Source organism: Orcinus orca, chromosome 8 (assembly GCF_937001465.1).
Source record: "Orcinus orca chromosome 8, mOrcOrc1.1, whole genome shotgun sequence".
NCBI classification, from domain to species: Eukaryota; Metazoa; Chordata; class Mammalia; order Artiodactyla; family Delphinidae; genus Orcinus; species Orcinus orca.
Genome location: NC_064566.1, coordinates 97,780,613 through 97,796,476, shown reverse-complemented (window position 1 = coordinate 97,796,476; position 15,864 = coordinate 97,780,613). Strand labels below are relative to the sequence as shown.

The 15,864-nt window shown below is 51.3% G+C and overlaps 1 protein-coding gene across 1 annotated transcript in view; it reads right to left on the bottom strand.

The window, feature by feature from the left end:
- SORL1 (sortilin related receptor 1) overlaps positions 1–15,864 on the bottom strand; it is a 161,399-nt gene that overhangs the window by 129,026 nt on the left and 16,509 nt on the right. The window contains exons 2-5 of the mRNA XM_004280687.3: positions 15,247–15,363; positions 9,034–9,159; positions 2,258–2,419; positions 802–869 (exon numbers count right to left, since the gene is read on the bottom strand). Of these exons, the coding sequence (XP_004280735.2) occupies positions 802–869; positions 2,258–2,419; positions 9,034–9,159; positions 15,247–15,363 (473 nt within the window). The remainder of the gene's footprint in view (positions 1–801; positions 870–2,257; positions 2,420–9,033; positions 9,160–15,246; positions 15,364–15,864) is intronic.

The following is a 15,864-nucleotide window of genomic DNA, read 5'->3' as shown; positions in this document are numbered from 1 at the left end:
AGCAAGCACTGCAGATCCTGATACCAACACCCCTTTCCAAATTTCACCCAATACGCTGTCCAAGGATAAGACTCAGGGTTCTCCACCCAAGCACCACAATGCCTCATCTCTGCCTTGGGCCATTCTGTTCCCATCTGGAATTCCCATCCTGCACCCCTCCAAACAGCCACACCCTACCTGGTGTGCACATCCCGGATCAACAGTAACCTCCTCCGTGGAGCTGCCTATGACCCATCTGGAAGGAGCATGGCCCTCCTCTGGCTTCTTATGCTATGTCCGTGGGACTTCATGCTTCTTTCATGATGTATGTTACATGCACAAAATGTCTCTTCTTCTCTCCTAAACTGCAATCTCCTTAATAACTATATCCATCAGTTATTCAACTTCTTACACCCTAAAGCGTCTGTTTTATATTCAGCAGACATTCAAAAAAAATATGTTATGAATGAACAAATGAACGAATTTTAGAGAAAAGTCCCCACTTCTGATATGATGCTTTAAAAATGAAGGTCTTTTAGAAATTCTAATACATGCAAGAGCTTCAAGATTCCCCTGGATTCCCTGACGGATTGAAAAATGCAAAAGCTCTGTCACTCCCGTCACAAGTTACTTTCCTTCCTCACCCCCCCAAACCCCTGGGGAGTCTGTTATACCTGCAGCTCTCATTCCTGGGTCTGGAATGTGTCTTTCCTGAACCAGATGCTTCACATTTCAGGGGAGGGCAGATTTGCCCTGCATGAAGGAGCTAGAACTGAAGCAACGGGATTATGTAACTCAAATTTCTCAGATGGCACGACTTACCAAGAAACGGACTTCACATGTTCCTGAATCATGATCCAGGTCTGGCCAAAATCATCTGATTTCCATAGCTGCAAAGACCAAAGCGACAAGTGGTCACGATGCAAGAGGCGTGATGTAAGATCCCTGAATGGCATCACCAGCACACACCCGTGGAAACCCCAGCCTCAACAATACATCCCCTGTGAAGACAGGTGGGGAGATCACATTACCCAACCCGGTTACCCCACGTGCCAACAAGGGCAGGAAGGGCAGGAAGTTCACCTTTGCATTCTTCTCCATTCAGTTACTAAGGTCTCAGTACCTCCGTATTGGAAGGAAGGAAAAATGATCGTGACTTGTCTTCCTTTTACGGATTATCAGAAATTATATTTTACTCAAGACTGACCCTCACGTGGTGGTGAAAACAAAAGGATTATACTCAGTACTTCTCGCCTGGGAAACAGTGTCCTTGAAAACCCATAATGGGACACAGTGATGAAAGCTGAATGCAGAGGACTCAGGGAATCCCCGGAACACAAAGGTGTGGCCATGAGTAATGGACTTGCTGACCTTTGCCCCTCAACTTCCAAAGACAAAACCTGAGGGTTCCTGTGGCCCTAGGGACCAGGGAGCAAGAAGCAGGAGATTAAAAACAAAAATAATCCACCTACACTGGTAAACAGCCCATACTTGGGTTACTCCCTAAGGCGAGTGAAGATAAACAGGTCATGTTTTGGTTAAACAACCTGCAAAGAAAAAGAATCGTTCCAAGGTTCCTCTGAGCAAAGTCATTTGAAACTCATCATGAACCCCATCCTACAGGGCCAACAGGTTCCACGGGATTATGCGAGATCAATACCCTTGACTTGGCGAGTTTTAACTTTGAGATAGAAACTTACCTGGGCGCTCTCCCCATCTCTCACCTTTCCTTCAAATCCGGGTTAAAGGAAGAAAATGCACACATTTATATTATATTCACGCACACACGTGCGCTCGTGTGCACGCATGCATGCGCGCGCGCACACACACACACACAGCAAGAATATTTAAGTGAATAGTAACTTCAAATAAATGGTAGGCAAGGGCAGTATGTTTAAGGTGGAGGATGGGAAAGGTAGAACAGAAATTCGACAAGAGGTCCCAGCACAGCTCAGATGCCAGCCTTCCCTACCTGGCTCTCTTTGATTTAATTCCAGAGACCCGATTTACCCCCAGGACTAACAGAGGTGTCCCTGCAGCAAGAATGGCCTGATGTGTAACTAACAGGGCCTGCCGGGGCTGGGTGTTGCTCCCTGGCTAGGATGCAGACCCAGGGTGCCAGGGGGATATAGTTTTCTGCAGCCGTGGGAACTGAAATAGTAGCTACAAAGGCTCAGCCTGAGAGAGGAGGAGGGAGGGGCTGGGGGAGGTCACTCGAAGGACAGGCGATCCACTGGGGCAGAACAGAAACCTCAAGGAGCCCCAGAAGCTCTCTTACCTGCTTGTTGGGGTGAGACCTGTCAAAGCCCAGGAGAAGGTTAGAGGCCTTGCTGTGCAGGAGGAGGTCGGCTGCCCGGAATGGGATGGAGAAGCCTTGAATGGTGTTGCAGAAGTCAAACGTGGTCCAGAGGTACTGGGCATAAGCATCTGCAAAGATGTACTGCGGGGAAAGGAGGAGAGCTCAGAGCAGAGCCTGGCCGCGCCCCAAACGCCCCTTCCCCAGCAGAGTCTGAGTGCCCACGCATGCAGAGGCCAGGGGCCGGCACCCTCGCACATGGTCTTCTTGCCATCTCCTGACGATGAAGAGACTCCGGTGCACATCACACGAGGCTCGGCAAAGGAAGGGTGCAGATGGGCTGCGCTGAAGCCAGGTGGAGCTCTTGTTTACCCAGGTAATGAAGCAAGCCAAGCCTTTCTATTTTTTCTTTCAACTGACTTGGCCTTTCTCATTCCCTGGGGGGTGACCCGGTCACAATCAGAGGGCGGCTCTAGGAAGCCGGGCAGAGGAGCCCCGCTCTCCAGGCTGGCTGCACACGGATGGGCCTGCTCACTAGCCGTGCATCCTCTGACACACCTTTCCGGGAAGACCCCACGCCACCCAGGAAGCTTAGCTTCCCCTTCTTGCCCCTGTGCCGGGTGACAGGGCAGCTCTGAGGACCCAGTGGCCACCGGGGCCGGCAGACTCACTGTGGGGCACAGCGGGCAAGCAGGGGCCTCACCTTATTTTGCTTCCCCACGGGTGAGTGACTCTGAACAAGTCAGGCTGGAGAGCGACTGCCGGCCTGAAGAGTTCTCAAGGGGAAAGGATCAAAGCAATTCAACTGAACAAATCTGCACCGAACATTCACCCTGGACCAGATGCCGAGGGCGTCCCAGAGAAAGCAGAGGACCCTTCCTCTTAAGCACCTTCCAGTCTAATGTGGGAGAAAGACGTGTCTACAGCCAACTACAGTGCAAGGGGAAATGAGACCAACTGAGAAACCATGGACAGAGTCCTATGAGAGCACAGACTACAGATCAGTTCCGGTTTGGGAAATCGGATATGACTCCATGGAAGATTTGGGCCTTGACGGGCAGACAAGACTTCCACAGGGAAGGAACACGCCGAGTCAAGGGCAGTTTGAGTTTGGGAACAAAAGAGGAAGGAAAAAAAAAAACAGTATGGGTTTGGTGACGGTCCTGGGGCTTGAGGGAAATATCAGGAAATTAAGGCTGGAAAGCCCAGAAGGTGGCAGGCCTGGCGTGCACACAGAGAGCTGGAGGACGTCCCCTGCTCCCAGGAGCACAGGGTGGCTCAGAGGACGACTGTGACCCAGAACCAGAGCTGGGGGGACCCAGCGCCCCCAAAACTCAGCCACTGACATCCTAGAAATCACGGACGCACAGGAATCAGTCCAAGGACGCTTTCCCTAATTGATTCCACCTGCTCCAGACCCCGCTTCAGCTCTAACAGCCTCAGCCTGGAGAAACAATCTGCACTTGTCTACACGTTGCTTTCTGACATTCCTGCTCCTTCTCCTTCACGCTCTCTCCCCACATCCAGCCTGTAAACTTCCCAGGCATGCGTTTTACGTGTTCTCTCTCCTCTGTTTCCTCCACAGCATCTAATGTAAAACTCCAAACTCTGGAGAAGCCTAATGAAGTCTAACTCTAAAGGGTAGTAAATGGTATGGAAGCAAAAACTAGCGGAACCAAAGGCAAAGTGATAAAAACAATTAGGACCCTAAGGAGGACCATCATCATTTGGGGTATAAAAGTGTCCCCTAGAAATAACACAGCCCATCTTCCTGCTCTGAAACTGTCTTGGTTATTTGGGGGAGGGAGTGTTCTCTCAGTTTGAAAAGTTTTCTCCAGAAACACCTATCCCATGGCTGCCTGCAGTTTCACATTTGAGGACCTAGAATCCCATGTCCGGCCACAGAACGTATGACGTTCATTACAGTAGCTGTGATTTTTCTTTTTTCTTTTTCTTTTTGTTCCTTTTGGCTGCGCCGCGCAGCATGCGTGTCTTAGTTCCCCGACCAGGGATTGAACCCGTGGCCCCTGCATTGGAAGCGCGGAGTCTTAACTACTGGACCACCAGGGAAGTCCAATAGCTACAATTTTTCAAGAGGCACTTAGTATGCACCAGGCGCTGGGCTGAATGTTTGCACACCTTGCCTCTTTTCACTCACAGCGTCCCTGCAGCAACTCCAAGCTATGATACTGTCATCTCCTCTCTTACCAATGAGGACACTCATGCTTAGAGAGGTCGGCTGCCCAAGGTGACCAGGAAGAGGCAGCATTCGTATCAGCGTCTGGCTGGTTCATCAAACCTTACCTCTCTCCTTCCAACAAAAAGGCAGCCTTTCCCGAATTGAGTCCATAGGTCTTAGCCTGGACTGCTGGGCTCAGTGAAGTACCTCCTCTCTTAACCCAGTCCCCAAGCTTCCCTGCAAACGCTCTTGCCTTCTGCGACACTGTCGCATCATCGCTCCACGCCCCACCCCTGACCATCTGTCTTTGACTCTCTCTTGCCAGCCCCTGTCTTCTTCAGCTCCTCGCCCTCAGGTGACCCTGACTCCTCCATCCTCGGCTGCTACCGCGGCTTATGGCTCATCCTTCCAAAAGCTTCCACCACCGCCCCTCCAGGAGTCCACATTCCAAGACTCTCAAATCTCCACGCCCACCCTGACGTCTTCCCAAGAGTCTAGTTTTCATGACCTTCTTTACCTTCTCAGTCAGCATCTCCACCCGGATGTGCCCAGAGATTGCTCTCTGTCCAAAACTGAATTCTTCGCCACCTGCCCCCCAAAACCCACTTCTCCCTCCCCATGTCCCAAGCCCACGTGACACCTTCCCCGGCCCCATTACTCACCATTAGGGTCTGGTTTCTACTCCACTGCCTTCCCTTACGTTCAATCGGCCATCTACCCTGTTAGGTTTTCCTCTAAAAGGTCTTTCACAATCAGTGCCTTCCTTTTTCTTCCCAGTGCTACTAGCGCAGCCCGTGGTCCTACTAGAGACTATGAGGAAATTGGGGTCGGCACTGGGTTTTACTCATCCTCCTGGCTTCTAGGACCAGCAGGGAGCGAGACCCTTAGAGGGTGGATATTAGGTTTGGTAAAGTGACTGGGCAACTTCATGCCTATAGTAACCCACGGGCTCCCTTTCTTACCGTCCTCTAACCTTGCCCTTCCAGCCCATCCTGCATGCTGCCGGCAGACCAGATACAGGTCCCTAAGGGACAGTATTCACAGTAACCCGTCAGCTCCAAGGTTCTTCCATGGCTCCCTCCAGTCCTCAAGGCAGAGGGAAAACTCCTCCCTCTTCAGGTGGGGCCCCACTGACATCATTAAGCCATTCAGTGCAAACACTCCCCTCCCCGCCTGAAGAGAAAACACATTTGGCACCCTGAAGCCTCTGCCCATGCCCTTCTCCTCCCTGATCCCCTAGGGTTCCCACCAGCTCTGCTCCAGCTACAGAAATCTGCCCATCTGTGAAGCTCCAGCCCTAGTCCTGAGCACCCACGAAGCCTTCACCTCTCTGATCCAACGTTACTCTAATGACCTGCAGCTTCCATCCCACCCTTAGGCACGTGCTTCCTGCCGCTAGGTAACGTCCTCCAATGTGCACAGAGTACGAAGGCATGGGACGTCCTACTCTGCTTTTAGTCCCGGGATGCCTGGCTGTCAAGTCTGCTCGAGGCGACCCTGCAGACTGGCCAGCAGAGCTGACCTACTAGATGCTTCCTAACCTGGGCAATTTCAGGAGCATCCTCACCGCCACCCCCTACCTTTCCAAGCATGTCTGCAATCACTTAATATTCCAGACGTGCTTCATCTTTTCCTTTAGCTTAACGCTACGTTCCCTCGTAAAACACAAAGACCTCCGGAGAGATAACAAAAGTCGCTACAGAATTCATCCCCATGTCAGCCTAAGTGACTGTCTCCAGTTTCGAGTGAAGAAGCCAAGAGTACCGTGAAAGGAGGATGGGCAGACGAAGCAGGGAACGGACTCATCTCCAGGAGGTGGGAACCAAGGGAAGAAAGAGAGAGCGTTTCACCATCCCACCTGGGACCAGCCTCTGCCTGGAAAAAGGCAGGACCAGCTCTCGCATCTGTGGAGGCTGGGAAACCTGACCACACATTCAGTGACCTTCAAAGAGCCCAGACATGTCTGGACACTGCTGACTGACCTCGGGTGCACTGCGAGGCTGGTGGAACTGTCAGGTGGCTAGAGCCGCACGCTGCTCCAGGCGGTGGCACACAGGGGACCGCAAAGAAGGAAGTGGGACGGCGGGCTGATTCGAAAATAGACCCAAACTCTCACGTGACCCCACAGCCGCTCCATTTACCTAAGCAGCGCCTTCTTTCCCCTCCTGCAGGCCACGCCCCTCCAGACTTCCACGTGGCCCTTTCGTGACACCTTAGCCCTTCCGAGCAGCTGCGAACAGTCACTTCCACCATTTCCAATCGCCCTCCGTGGCAGCCACGCTAACGTCTGTGCACAGGTGATTGGCCTGGGCCCGGCACCTTGGCGTAGAGGGCAAAGCACTCAGCCATGGGGGATGTTTATCAGGAAATGGTAGGTCGAGTGGGGCAATCTGCCTTCCAAGGGACAAAGGCAAAAGTAACCTAAGTCATCAGCACAGTAAGAGTCACTTCCTTCCTGAGAAGTCTGAGGAGGGGTAACAGCCTCCACTGGGGAGTTACAAACCCAACAGGGAAGGCAGCATCCCTAACCTCACTCAGCCTGCTCCAGCCCCAGCTCCAACAGCCACCAAGTTCTCCAAGAAGGCAGCCCTATGCATCCTCCCACCAACTCCAAATCATCCCCAACTCAGCCCTGAGAAATCGGAGCAGCCCTGCTCTTCAGGTGACAGCACTGAGGCCACGGGCCCATGGCTCCCACCTCACCTGCAGCACCTAGAGCTCCTCTATTGCAACCATTCCCTGGTTCTCCTTCCTTCTTGCCCTAGCCCCTGCCCTGCTCCTTCACCCTCTCCAAAAGCCCCAGATCCTCTCCCCGCACTAAACCACCCCCCGCCGCAAGCCCCTAACTTCATCTTTCCTGTCTTCTGACTCTTCCGACTGTTGGGTTCAGCAGCTGCTCACCGCAACCCGCGACAAGCAGGAAGGGAGACGGAGCCTGCTTACAGACATCTGTGCCCTGCGGTCAGAGGCGAGGAGGGGACGAGATGGGGCTGAAAGGGACAACAGAGCAGTTTCGAGACCACAACTTCAGCAAGAGTTAACTTCGGGACAATGTGTAATAGTACTACTACTACTAATAACAATGATGGATAGGTACCACCTGACGTAGAGACTAATCCAAGGGTTGTCTGATTCTTGAGAGGCAGATTGATCCACAGGAGATGCAACACGGCCAGCAAGCTGGACCCTGGGGCAGGGCTCCCCAGTCACTCGAGGGACCAGGAGTCCCCAGTACCAGGCCTGCCAGTGCAGTGGTGGGGAGGGCGCGGCGGGCCTGCTGTCCAGACTACAGAACCGATTCCAACCCCTTTCTGTGCTTTTCTTCACAGAGCGAAGAACTGCTCGGTCACCTTGGAGTTAGGTTAGAGGGGAGTTTGTCCTAACTGCCCCTCCACTTTGAGACCATCGGACGGGGCTGATATTAACTAGTAGGTACCAGTGGCACCTATTCTAGTTGTTAAAAAAACAACTGCTTCTGTTAGTAAACAGGCCGTTTAAACCCATGAGCGGCCCCTCCTCAAGCTCCATTGGCCTGGTCCCCTCCCCAGGCCCAGCCCACAATCCAGCGACTGAAAGGTTAATGCCTGCCTCAGCAGGGTGGCCTTCAAAACCCAGCTCCCTCCAGACTGGGTCTGTTCTGATTGGTCAGGGCCATTCCAGTGGCTAAATATTTTGAATACAGTCCCTGCTAACAGACCACAGGCAACCTGAGAAGCCAGCACTGCGGGGCAGGGGGGCGGGGGCGGACCTGGTCAGAGGACCCTGTGGATTTCGCTCTCTCCTTTCCGGATGAGCAAAAAGCAGCAGCTGCCCCGTACCTTCGCTTTGGCTTCTAAGGAGCTAGGTTTCGAGCATCCTTAGAAGCGGTTATCCTATCCTGGACATGAGCTCGGGATCACTAGAGCGGGGAGGAAGGCAACCAAACACAGCTCTCCAAGCTCAAGGTACCTAACCCACAGGAAAGCCTAGCTTCCCGCACCCCCCTCTTCCTCCCTGGGGCCCAGGGCCATCTCAAGTCTAGGCTTCCTCCAAATCAAACTGCCCGGGTTCTACTGCAGAAACAAAGCCCCAGGGCAGACAGCTGGGAAAACAAATGAGGAGCCACAGCAGGATCAGCTGCCCTGGTTTTCCCTTCTAGACCGGTACAGGCTGGAGGGAAAGGGGGGTACACATGCACACGCAGGTACATGGGTATCATGGTGATACCATGAAACCAAGACTGCAGCGGCTGCCCTGGAGGACCTAGATTAGACCCCAGTGCAAGCCCCAGTGGCCCTGGGTAACATTTGTGCCACCTATGAAGCAGGCGACTTATCGGGCAGTTGGCAGACGCTTTGGGCTTTAACCTGCCCTTGTTTGTCTAGAAATCCTGCCTGGCCAGGACCTGGCCTGCTTGATTATGCACAGCTCTGCCCTGAGAATGACATTCTGTCACTGACTCCCAGGTAAGCAGAAAAACAGTCCCCGGCTGCCTGTCACGTGGCAAAGACGCCCAAGCGCTGCATCTCCCAGCCCTCCTGTAGCGCAGCCATGGTCCCAAAAGACAGCCCCACGCGGTCACGACAGGTGACGTCCTTACACGCTTGTTGTCCGCAGGACTGTGGTAGAACTGGGCGATCACAGCTTCGCTGCTGTTCCCCTCGCCAAAGTTCAACTTCTCTGAGATTCTCCTGAATGATCTTCCGTAGTCGTAAGACACGTACACCTGGAAGACGGAGGTGGGAAAGAAGAAAAGGATCGGTGAGAAAAGTGGCAGAAAGGCGGCTCCCTCCGCCTCCACTTGCAAGCGCGTCCCCTGCGCCCTGAGTGTGGTTCCCAACGGGTCCCTGATACCATGAAATTACAGGTGTGAAGACAACCCACAAACGAGAAGCAGGCCACCTCTGTGTCTGTCCCCAAGCCAGTGGCCTCTTTTCTGAGGCCACAACAATTCCCTGGAGGGGGAGACGCGCAGACAGAAACCATGATAAGCTCCTCACCACAGGCCGGGTTGAGTGTTTAACAAACTACATCCAGAGGCTGAGAAAATGTGATTGTCTGAGGGGAAGGGATTGAGAATTTGTTTTGCCATCTGTTGAAATGTACCCAAAAGGTAATCTAATTCTCATCCTTCTGCTGGGGAGTTCTGTCCTTACAGCATTCCAGACGATTCAAAAAAAAAACAACCCTCATGGGTTTTCACAGAGTAGCCCCAGAGATGAAAGAGAGAGCAGTGCTAAGTGATTAAATATGCACAGAAGCTGCACAGAGGGGTCCCAGAACCCCCCTCCTCCAGCACCCTGACCCTGTAACATGGGAGATTCTGAGTTTAGAGGAACAGCAGGGGGGGCCATGCAGTTGCCAACGGTATTTACTTCTCTCCTGCTTCCGGGTCTCTGGCTCCCCGGTAACCACAGGTATGAAACAGAAGAATAACTTGTGCACTGAGTGTCTACCAGGTGCCCGGAGGCTACCTGAAAGCCATCACACCTCAAGAAAGGGATGGAAGAAATGGAAGTTGTCAGATCGTTTGTCCCTAGACTTTACTACCTAGGCACTGTGAAATTAATACAGTCAGTGGGTTTAAAATGAGCCTGACAGATGAATATAACACTATAATGTTATGAACACTATGAATATAATACTGAGTTAGAATTGGGGAAAGTGTTAAAGTAAAAGGACAGGTGAATCCCAAGAAGAATGGGAACTCGGGACGAATCCCATCGACTCAGCAGCGAACACGTTCTGAGGGGTTCATGGGAGCCAGATACTGCGCTGGACACCAGGCATACAAAGACACGGCCCTTCACACAACGGGCATGTAAACATGTCACTGCTGATAAACGATGCCCCACGTGAACAATGAACTACACGGTGTTTGTGCAAAGAAAACTGAGCGCACATGCGGGTTATTAATATTTATTAGATGTCGAGGTTGGAAGAGCACAGATAGAACCTCTGCCAACATCTGGAAGAATTCCTGTTACAAACACACACACTTAAGCACAGCACGTGTTCCCCGACGACCAAACACACGGTAAGGGGCTGCCACAGAAACAGCTTCCTAAATTCAGCAGGTTGAGCGTTCAGAGATCACCTGAGTGGTAGGAAGACCAAGCGGTACTTTCTCACTTCCATCCTCCAGGCCAAGAACAGACATGAAGTGTTCCTTGTGACATTCAAAGTCACACACAGCAAACTGACGGCGTCTCCAAAAGGGAGCTCAGGCTCCTTCCAGCCCTAGCATTGTCCCCTACACGGATAATCCACTCCGTTACCTCCTCAGAGGCACAAGTGTGCTAATAAGCTCACATCGGGGCAGCATTTTTCCGTAACAATACTCTTTTGTATACATCAACTCTCTTCATCTTTAAAAACCCCAGTGAGTGGGTCTCTCCTTTGCCCCTTTCTGTGGACCTGGAACATAGCAGGAGCTCAGAAAAGAATTCTGAAATGAATAAATTTCACTACAGCATGAGTAAATGCATGTGTTCTGTGAGTGAACAAAAGAGAGTGAAATGAATGGATCCCTGACTCAGTGAACAACTGTTTACATTTAAGAGATAAAACTCAGAGAAATGAACGACTAGCCCAAGGTCATGCTGCTAGAAACTGACAAAACTAGGAGGGGTTCCTCCAAGCCCAAGTTCAGCTGACTTTCCACTCTCTCAAGTCAACGTTCTGGGTGAATGTTCTCCTCTGCACGCTTACATTTCTCTGCTAAAGAGGAAGATCACACACCAAAGCTACAGCCCAGGCACTGGAAGGAACACTGGATGGAGAGAGAAAACACCACCTTGAATGAAGCATGGGGCCTTCCCCGGACACCCCGCCACACCTCTGCATCACCCACTGGTGGTGGACGTGCGGCCACCCTCAAAACCACAAACCTCGCCCTTAACATTCTCGTCTGTAAGCAAACTCCATCCCTTTGGGGCTTATACTAAACAGAAGTGAGGAAGGTATGTGAGGGTCCAGGCTACACCTGAGGCTCTCAAACTGCTCATCAGCCTTGCTTCCTTTCTCCAGGCTGGACAACTCCAACACGGTATTTTGATCCTATCCTCACAATTCTTATCCCTACTTGATCAACAGATCAATAGGGCAAAGGCAAGCTCGGGGCTGTGCACAGCTATTCACCTTCCTCCACGGTGAGGAGCCCTGCAAGGGCCTCTTCCAGTGTTCAGAGGAGGCCAAGTGGGCTGATGACCTCATGGCCTCCACACAGCACCCCGGTTGGTACATTCTGAGTCAGGGTTTCTTTCCCTAGCACGCTGCCTCACTCACGGCCCACAGTGAGCTCCAGTGAATTGAGGCAAACGCCCCCAGGCTCACTCATCCTGTGCTTCTACCTTTTGCTTTGCATCCAGACACAGGTTTCCGCACTAATTAGTCTTCTCTGGCCTCCACAGGACACTACTCCCTCAACTAAATAAAGAAGAAAGGAGTTTCTCTTTTTTTTTAATTAAAGTATAGTTGATCTACAGTATTTATGAGTTTCAGGTAGACAACATAGTGATTCAATATTTTTATAGATTATACTCCATGTAAAGTTATTATAAAACAAGGGCTCTGTTTCCCTGTGCTGTACAATACATCCTTGTGGCTTTATATACAGTAGTCTGTTAATTCCACACCCAGTTTCTAAACTGCCAAAAGTTGCTAGTTAGATCAGTCTTACCTCTAAAGACGGTCCTTCAGAGTGAACGCTTTTAAATTATTTCCCCTGTACTTCAAAACCATAAATAATAACGAGAAGGAGGAGGGGAGGGGGAGAAGGGTTAAAGTGTCCAGAAAGCATCTCGGTGTCTGGGGCTGTTCTAAGTACTTTACACCCATACTTCTCAAACTGTAACACGCCTACAAATCACCCAGCAGGACACAGGTCAAAATGCAGACTCAGATTCAGGAAGTCTGGGGTGAGATTAGGGATTCTGCATTTCTAACCACCTCCCACGAAACCCGCACACTGCCGGTCTGCAGACCACCCTTTGGGAAGCAAGATTTTACAAGGACTATCTCACTGATGGATGAGAAAACCAAGGGGAAATGAAGGAATTGGCTCAAGGTCAGACTGCTGATGGATGGTAGAGCCAGGATTCAAACCCACGCATTCTGCTCTCAGACCTGGGGCTCAGCTAGACTCCGGCTCCCACAGGCTACAGGGGCGGGCCCTGCTCCCCTGCCAATCCCCAGGGGCACCAGTCACACCACTCTGGGTACAAGGGCAGTGAGTCCTATCATTCTTGATGCCTCCCCTGGTTGATTCTGGTCTTCTGGTAGACGCTATCTCTGGAAAGCTCTTTGGTCAATTATGTGGCAACCGAGTACTTGATAAAATACGTCAGGAGGGTGCAGAAAGGAAGAGGCGGGGACGGTCAAGATAAACACCACCTTAGGTTTCCTTTCATCTACAGGCTTATCACAGAAAAAGACAGGTCCTGCAGGAGCCATGCTTCATGGACTCACACTGGCTACAAGTTCATCGGGATATTCTTTTTTTTTTTTTTCTGTTTAAGAGCAAATCTTCCGGGATTCCAGCTTCCAGATCCATCCCTTTTTTATATACTGAATATGTATGAGTTGGCCGTTCTCCAACTCACACAGTTCCTAATTTGTATAGGTTCTGTTCCTTTTGGATTGCTGACGGGGCCCTGTGAACCGTGCTTCCAGTCTTTAAAGAAAATTTAGATTGTTACTACTCCAGCACCACCTACTCCTGCCTCTGAGTCAGAATTTATTTTTGCATTAACTTTCCACATGAGAACATCTCAGTTTCATCTGCCAGTTCTTTAATGCAGCTTATGCATTGATGAGGGAAATCTCTGCCGTCCCAATTTATTATCTCCAAGCACGAAGTTTCCTTTCCACTTAATCTTAGCGTATACTTCATTCCAGAACAGTTTATCGTTTCACATGTTCAATAGGTCCTTAGTAAGAATCACCCAAATATTTAGGCAGAGTGAGAATTGGGTTTGGATAGACTGGCAGTATCTGTAGGGTGACCAACCTTCCTGGTTCATCCAAGACTGAGGAGGGCCCCAGGATATAGGACTTTCAGTGCTAAAACTAATGTTGGTCACTGTGGCAACACTACACCCTCACGCACTGACCGAGTACATGATGGGGTCTTAGCCCCAACCCTGCCCCAGACGTGCTGAGTGACCCCACGCAAATCACTGAATGCTTCTGGGCTCCTGTTTGTACCACAAAACAGTAAAAAGATAGGTCTTCGCCAAAAATACTATCTGCACAAAGAATTTTTAAAATACATAAAAACCCTAAGGAGGATTTCTTAATACAGTAGGGCAGAGAGCTGTCTCCTGTGCTCAAAAGAGATGCCTCTGAACACAGCGGCCTACGGACTCTCACAGGCCAACAGTCATCAATACACCGCCATCTGTGCTTGCCAACCCTGATCGCATTTATAACTGGGCCAAAGTCACGGCCCCAAACGAGCCTAGCCCTGCACCAGGTCACTGCGCCCAGCCTGGCCGTCAGCTGCAGCGGTTTCCCACCACCACTGCTCAGCACCCCACCCTGGCCCAAGTTACACATCACGATGGCCAGCCCTTCGTCTGCCCTCCCCAGCTGCCCCCATTCAGCCCACCAGAAAACAGCCCCTGGGGTACCCTCTGGTCCCCTACCTTGGAGCACATCCAAACCAGATGGTGGATGCAGAGTGAGGGGCCTCATGGAGACCAAATCTAGGCTCAAGAACTTCAAGTATGTCCTCCAGGCTGATGGGACAGTGCTAGCAAAGTCATCAGGGGCTTTCCTCTGGCCAGAGTGCAGAGTGACCGAACCTCCACAACGTGGTTTTCTGTCCACAGCCTCACCCTGACCCGAGGCAGGGGCTGTTCCTCTTCCCCGCGAGGGGAGGTTCGGAGAAGGGGCCAGAGACTTTGGACCCAGGGGCTCACTCTGGCCCTCATATATGTTTTACTTGGCCCACACAGGGTTTGTAAAAGCTATACGTCAGCTGCCAACTTGTAAGACTCAGCAGTTTTCACGTAAAAATCCCCACCTCTGAGCTTCTCTCAGAAAATCAGATCCAGCAGCACTGGGCCCTGCATGGCAACCAGAGCTGAGAGCCAGTAACAGCCCAGAAGCTCAAAGTCCCTCCACTTCCCAGTGTCTTATACCCTGAGACCAGGTAGCATCCACCACCATGTTCAAATCAAGACACCGGTGAATGTTTTTTGAACCTGCATCTCTATCAAAAGTGGGAAAAAGTCCCAGAGGGCCACATACTTCAAGAAAAATGGCAGAGACCCTTCCTCCTTGTGGAGGTGAAGAGTGTTATAAACGTGGAGGCAGCTTCGCCCCTGCCTGTTACCCACCTGGCCTCTATCACGGGTCTTTTGAGTGCGTGACCCTCGGTCTAATGTCTTCTAGGCTATTAAACATCGTAAGGTGCCAACTGTGGAAATTAAGAGTCTGAGCGATTCAGATTCAAGGACTCACCCAACTGTAACGGGTTAGAAGAAATCAGCACATGGGAAAGACCCATTCGGTTCCACCGGGCTCCACTGCCGACGGACAGCCCTGCCCAACAACACACTTCCGGCATTCTGCTGAGCAGATGCAACAACCCAGACCACGCCCTCCCACTGCACAAAAGTCAGCACACATCACACGGGTCTCTTTGCAACGCTGCCTGCGCCACCCTGTGTTCCGTGAAGAAGGGAAATATGTTATTTTCCAGATTCTCCCAATTACCCAATATTTTGTCTGTCACGATAACCTCGATGGGTGAGAAAAGGGCGTCCTGGCTGCACAGAGGAACGCCCAGAGTGACACCAATACTCACATCGCTGCTCTTGGGCCTCGCCAACGCCAGGCTGTCCCGGGCCAAGGCCACGATGACGTTGCTCTTCTCTCCGGCCCAGTGCACCACCATCTGATTGTGGGAATCATTCAGACTAACCTGAAAGAGATCAAACCAACACAGAAATGAGTGACGGCCACCAACTTTCTAAAGCAAGACTCTCTCCCCCTCTGTCATGACTAAGTGCTCACACTTGGAGCACCGGGCCAGGGCGGCCCGTTTTTCCCTCTCTGCAGATTCCACCAGACTCAACTTCCCCAAGAAGAAACACTAGCCCTCTGCTGTGTGGCATTAACCAGATCGCAAAACATCTTCTTCGCAGGCTCTCACTGGCATAACCCATAACTTGGCTTATTTTTGTCCTTTGTGAAATCAACCTCTGGTTATCCTCATCCTTACTCCATACATGGGACATGCACTCTTCAGATCTGAAACCAAAACACTGAAGCATCTTCTTCATTTAAAAAAGGGACACAAGCCGGAAAGACCACATGCTTTCAAACTTCTGTTCAACCTGGTTCTCTGTGGCCTCCAGGTGACGTTGCTTATCCTTAGCTCGTAACAAGGAGGAACAAAAGGAAGCATCAGCTTTATTTAGCT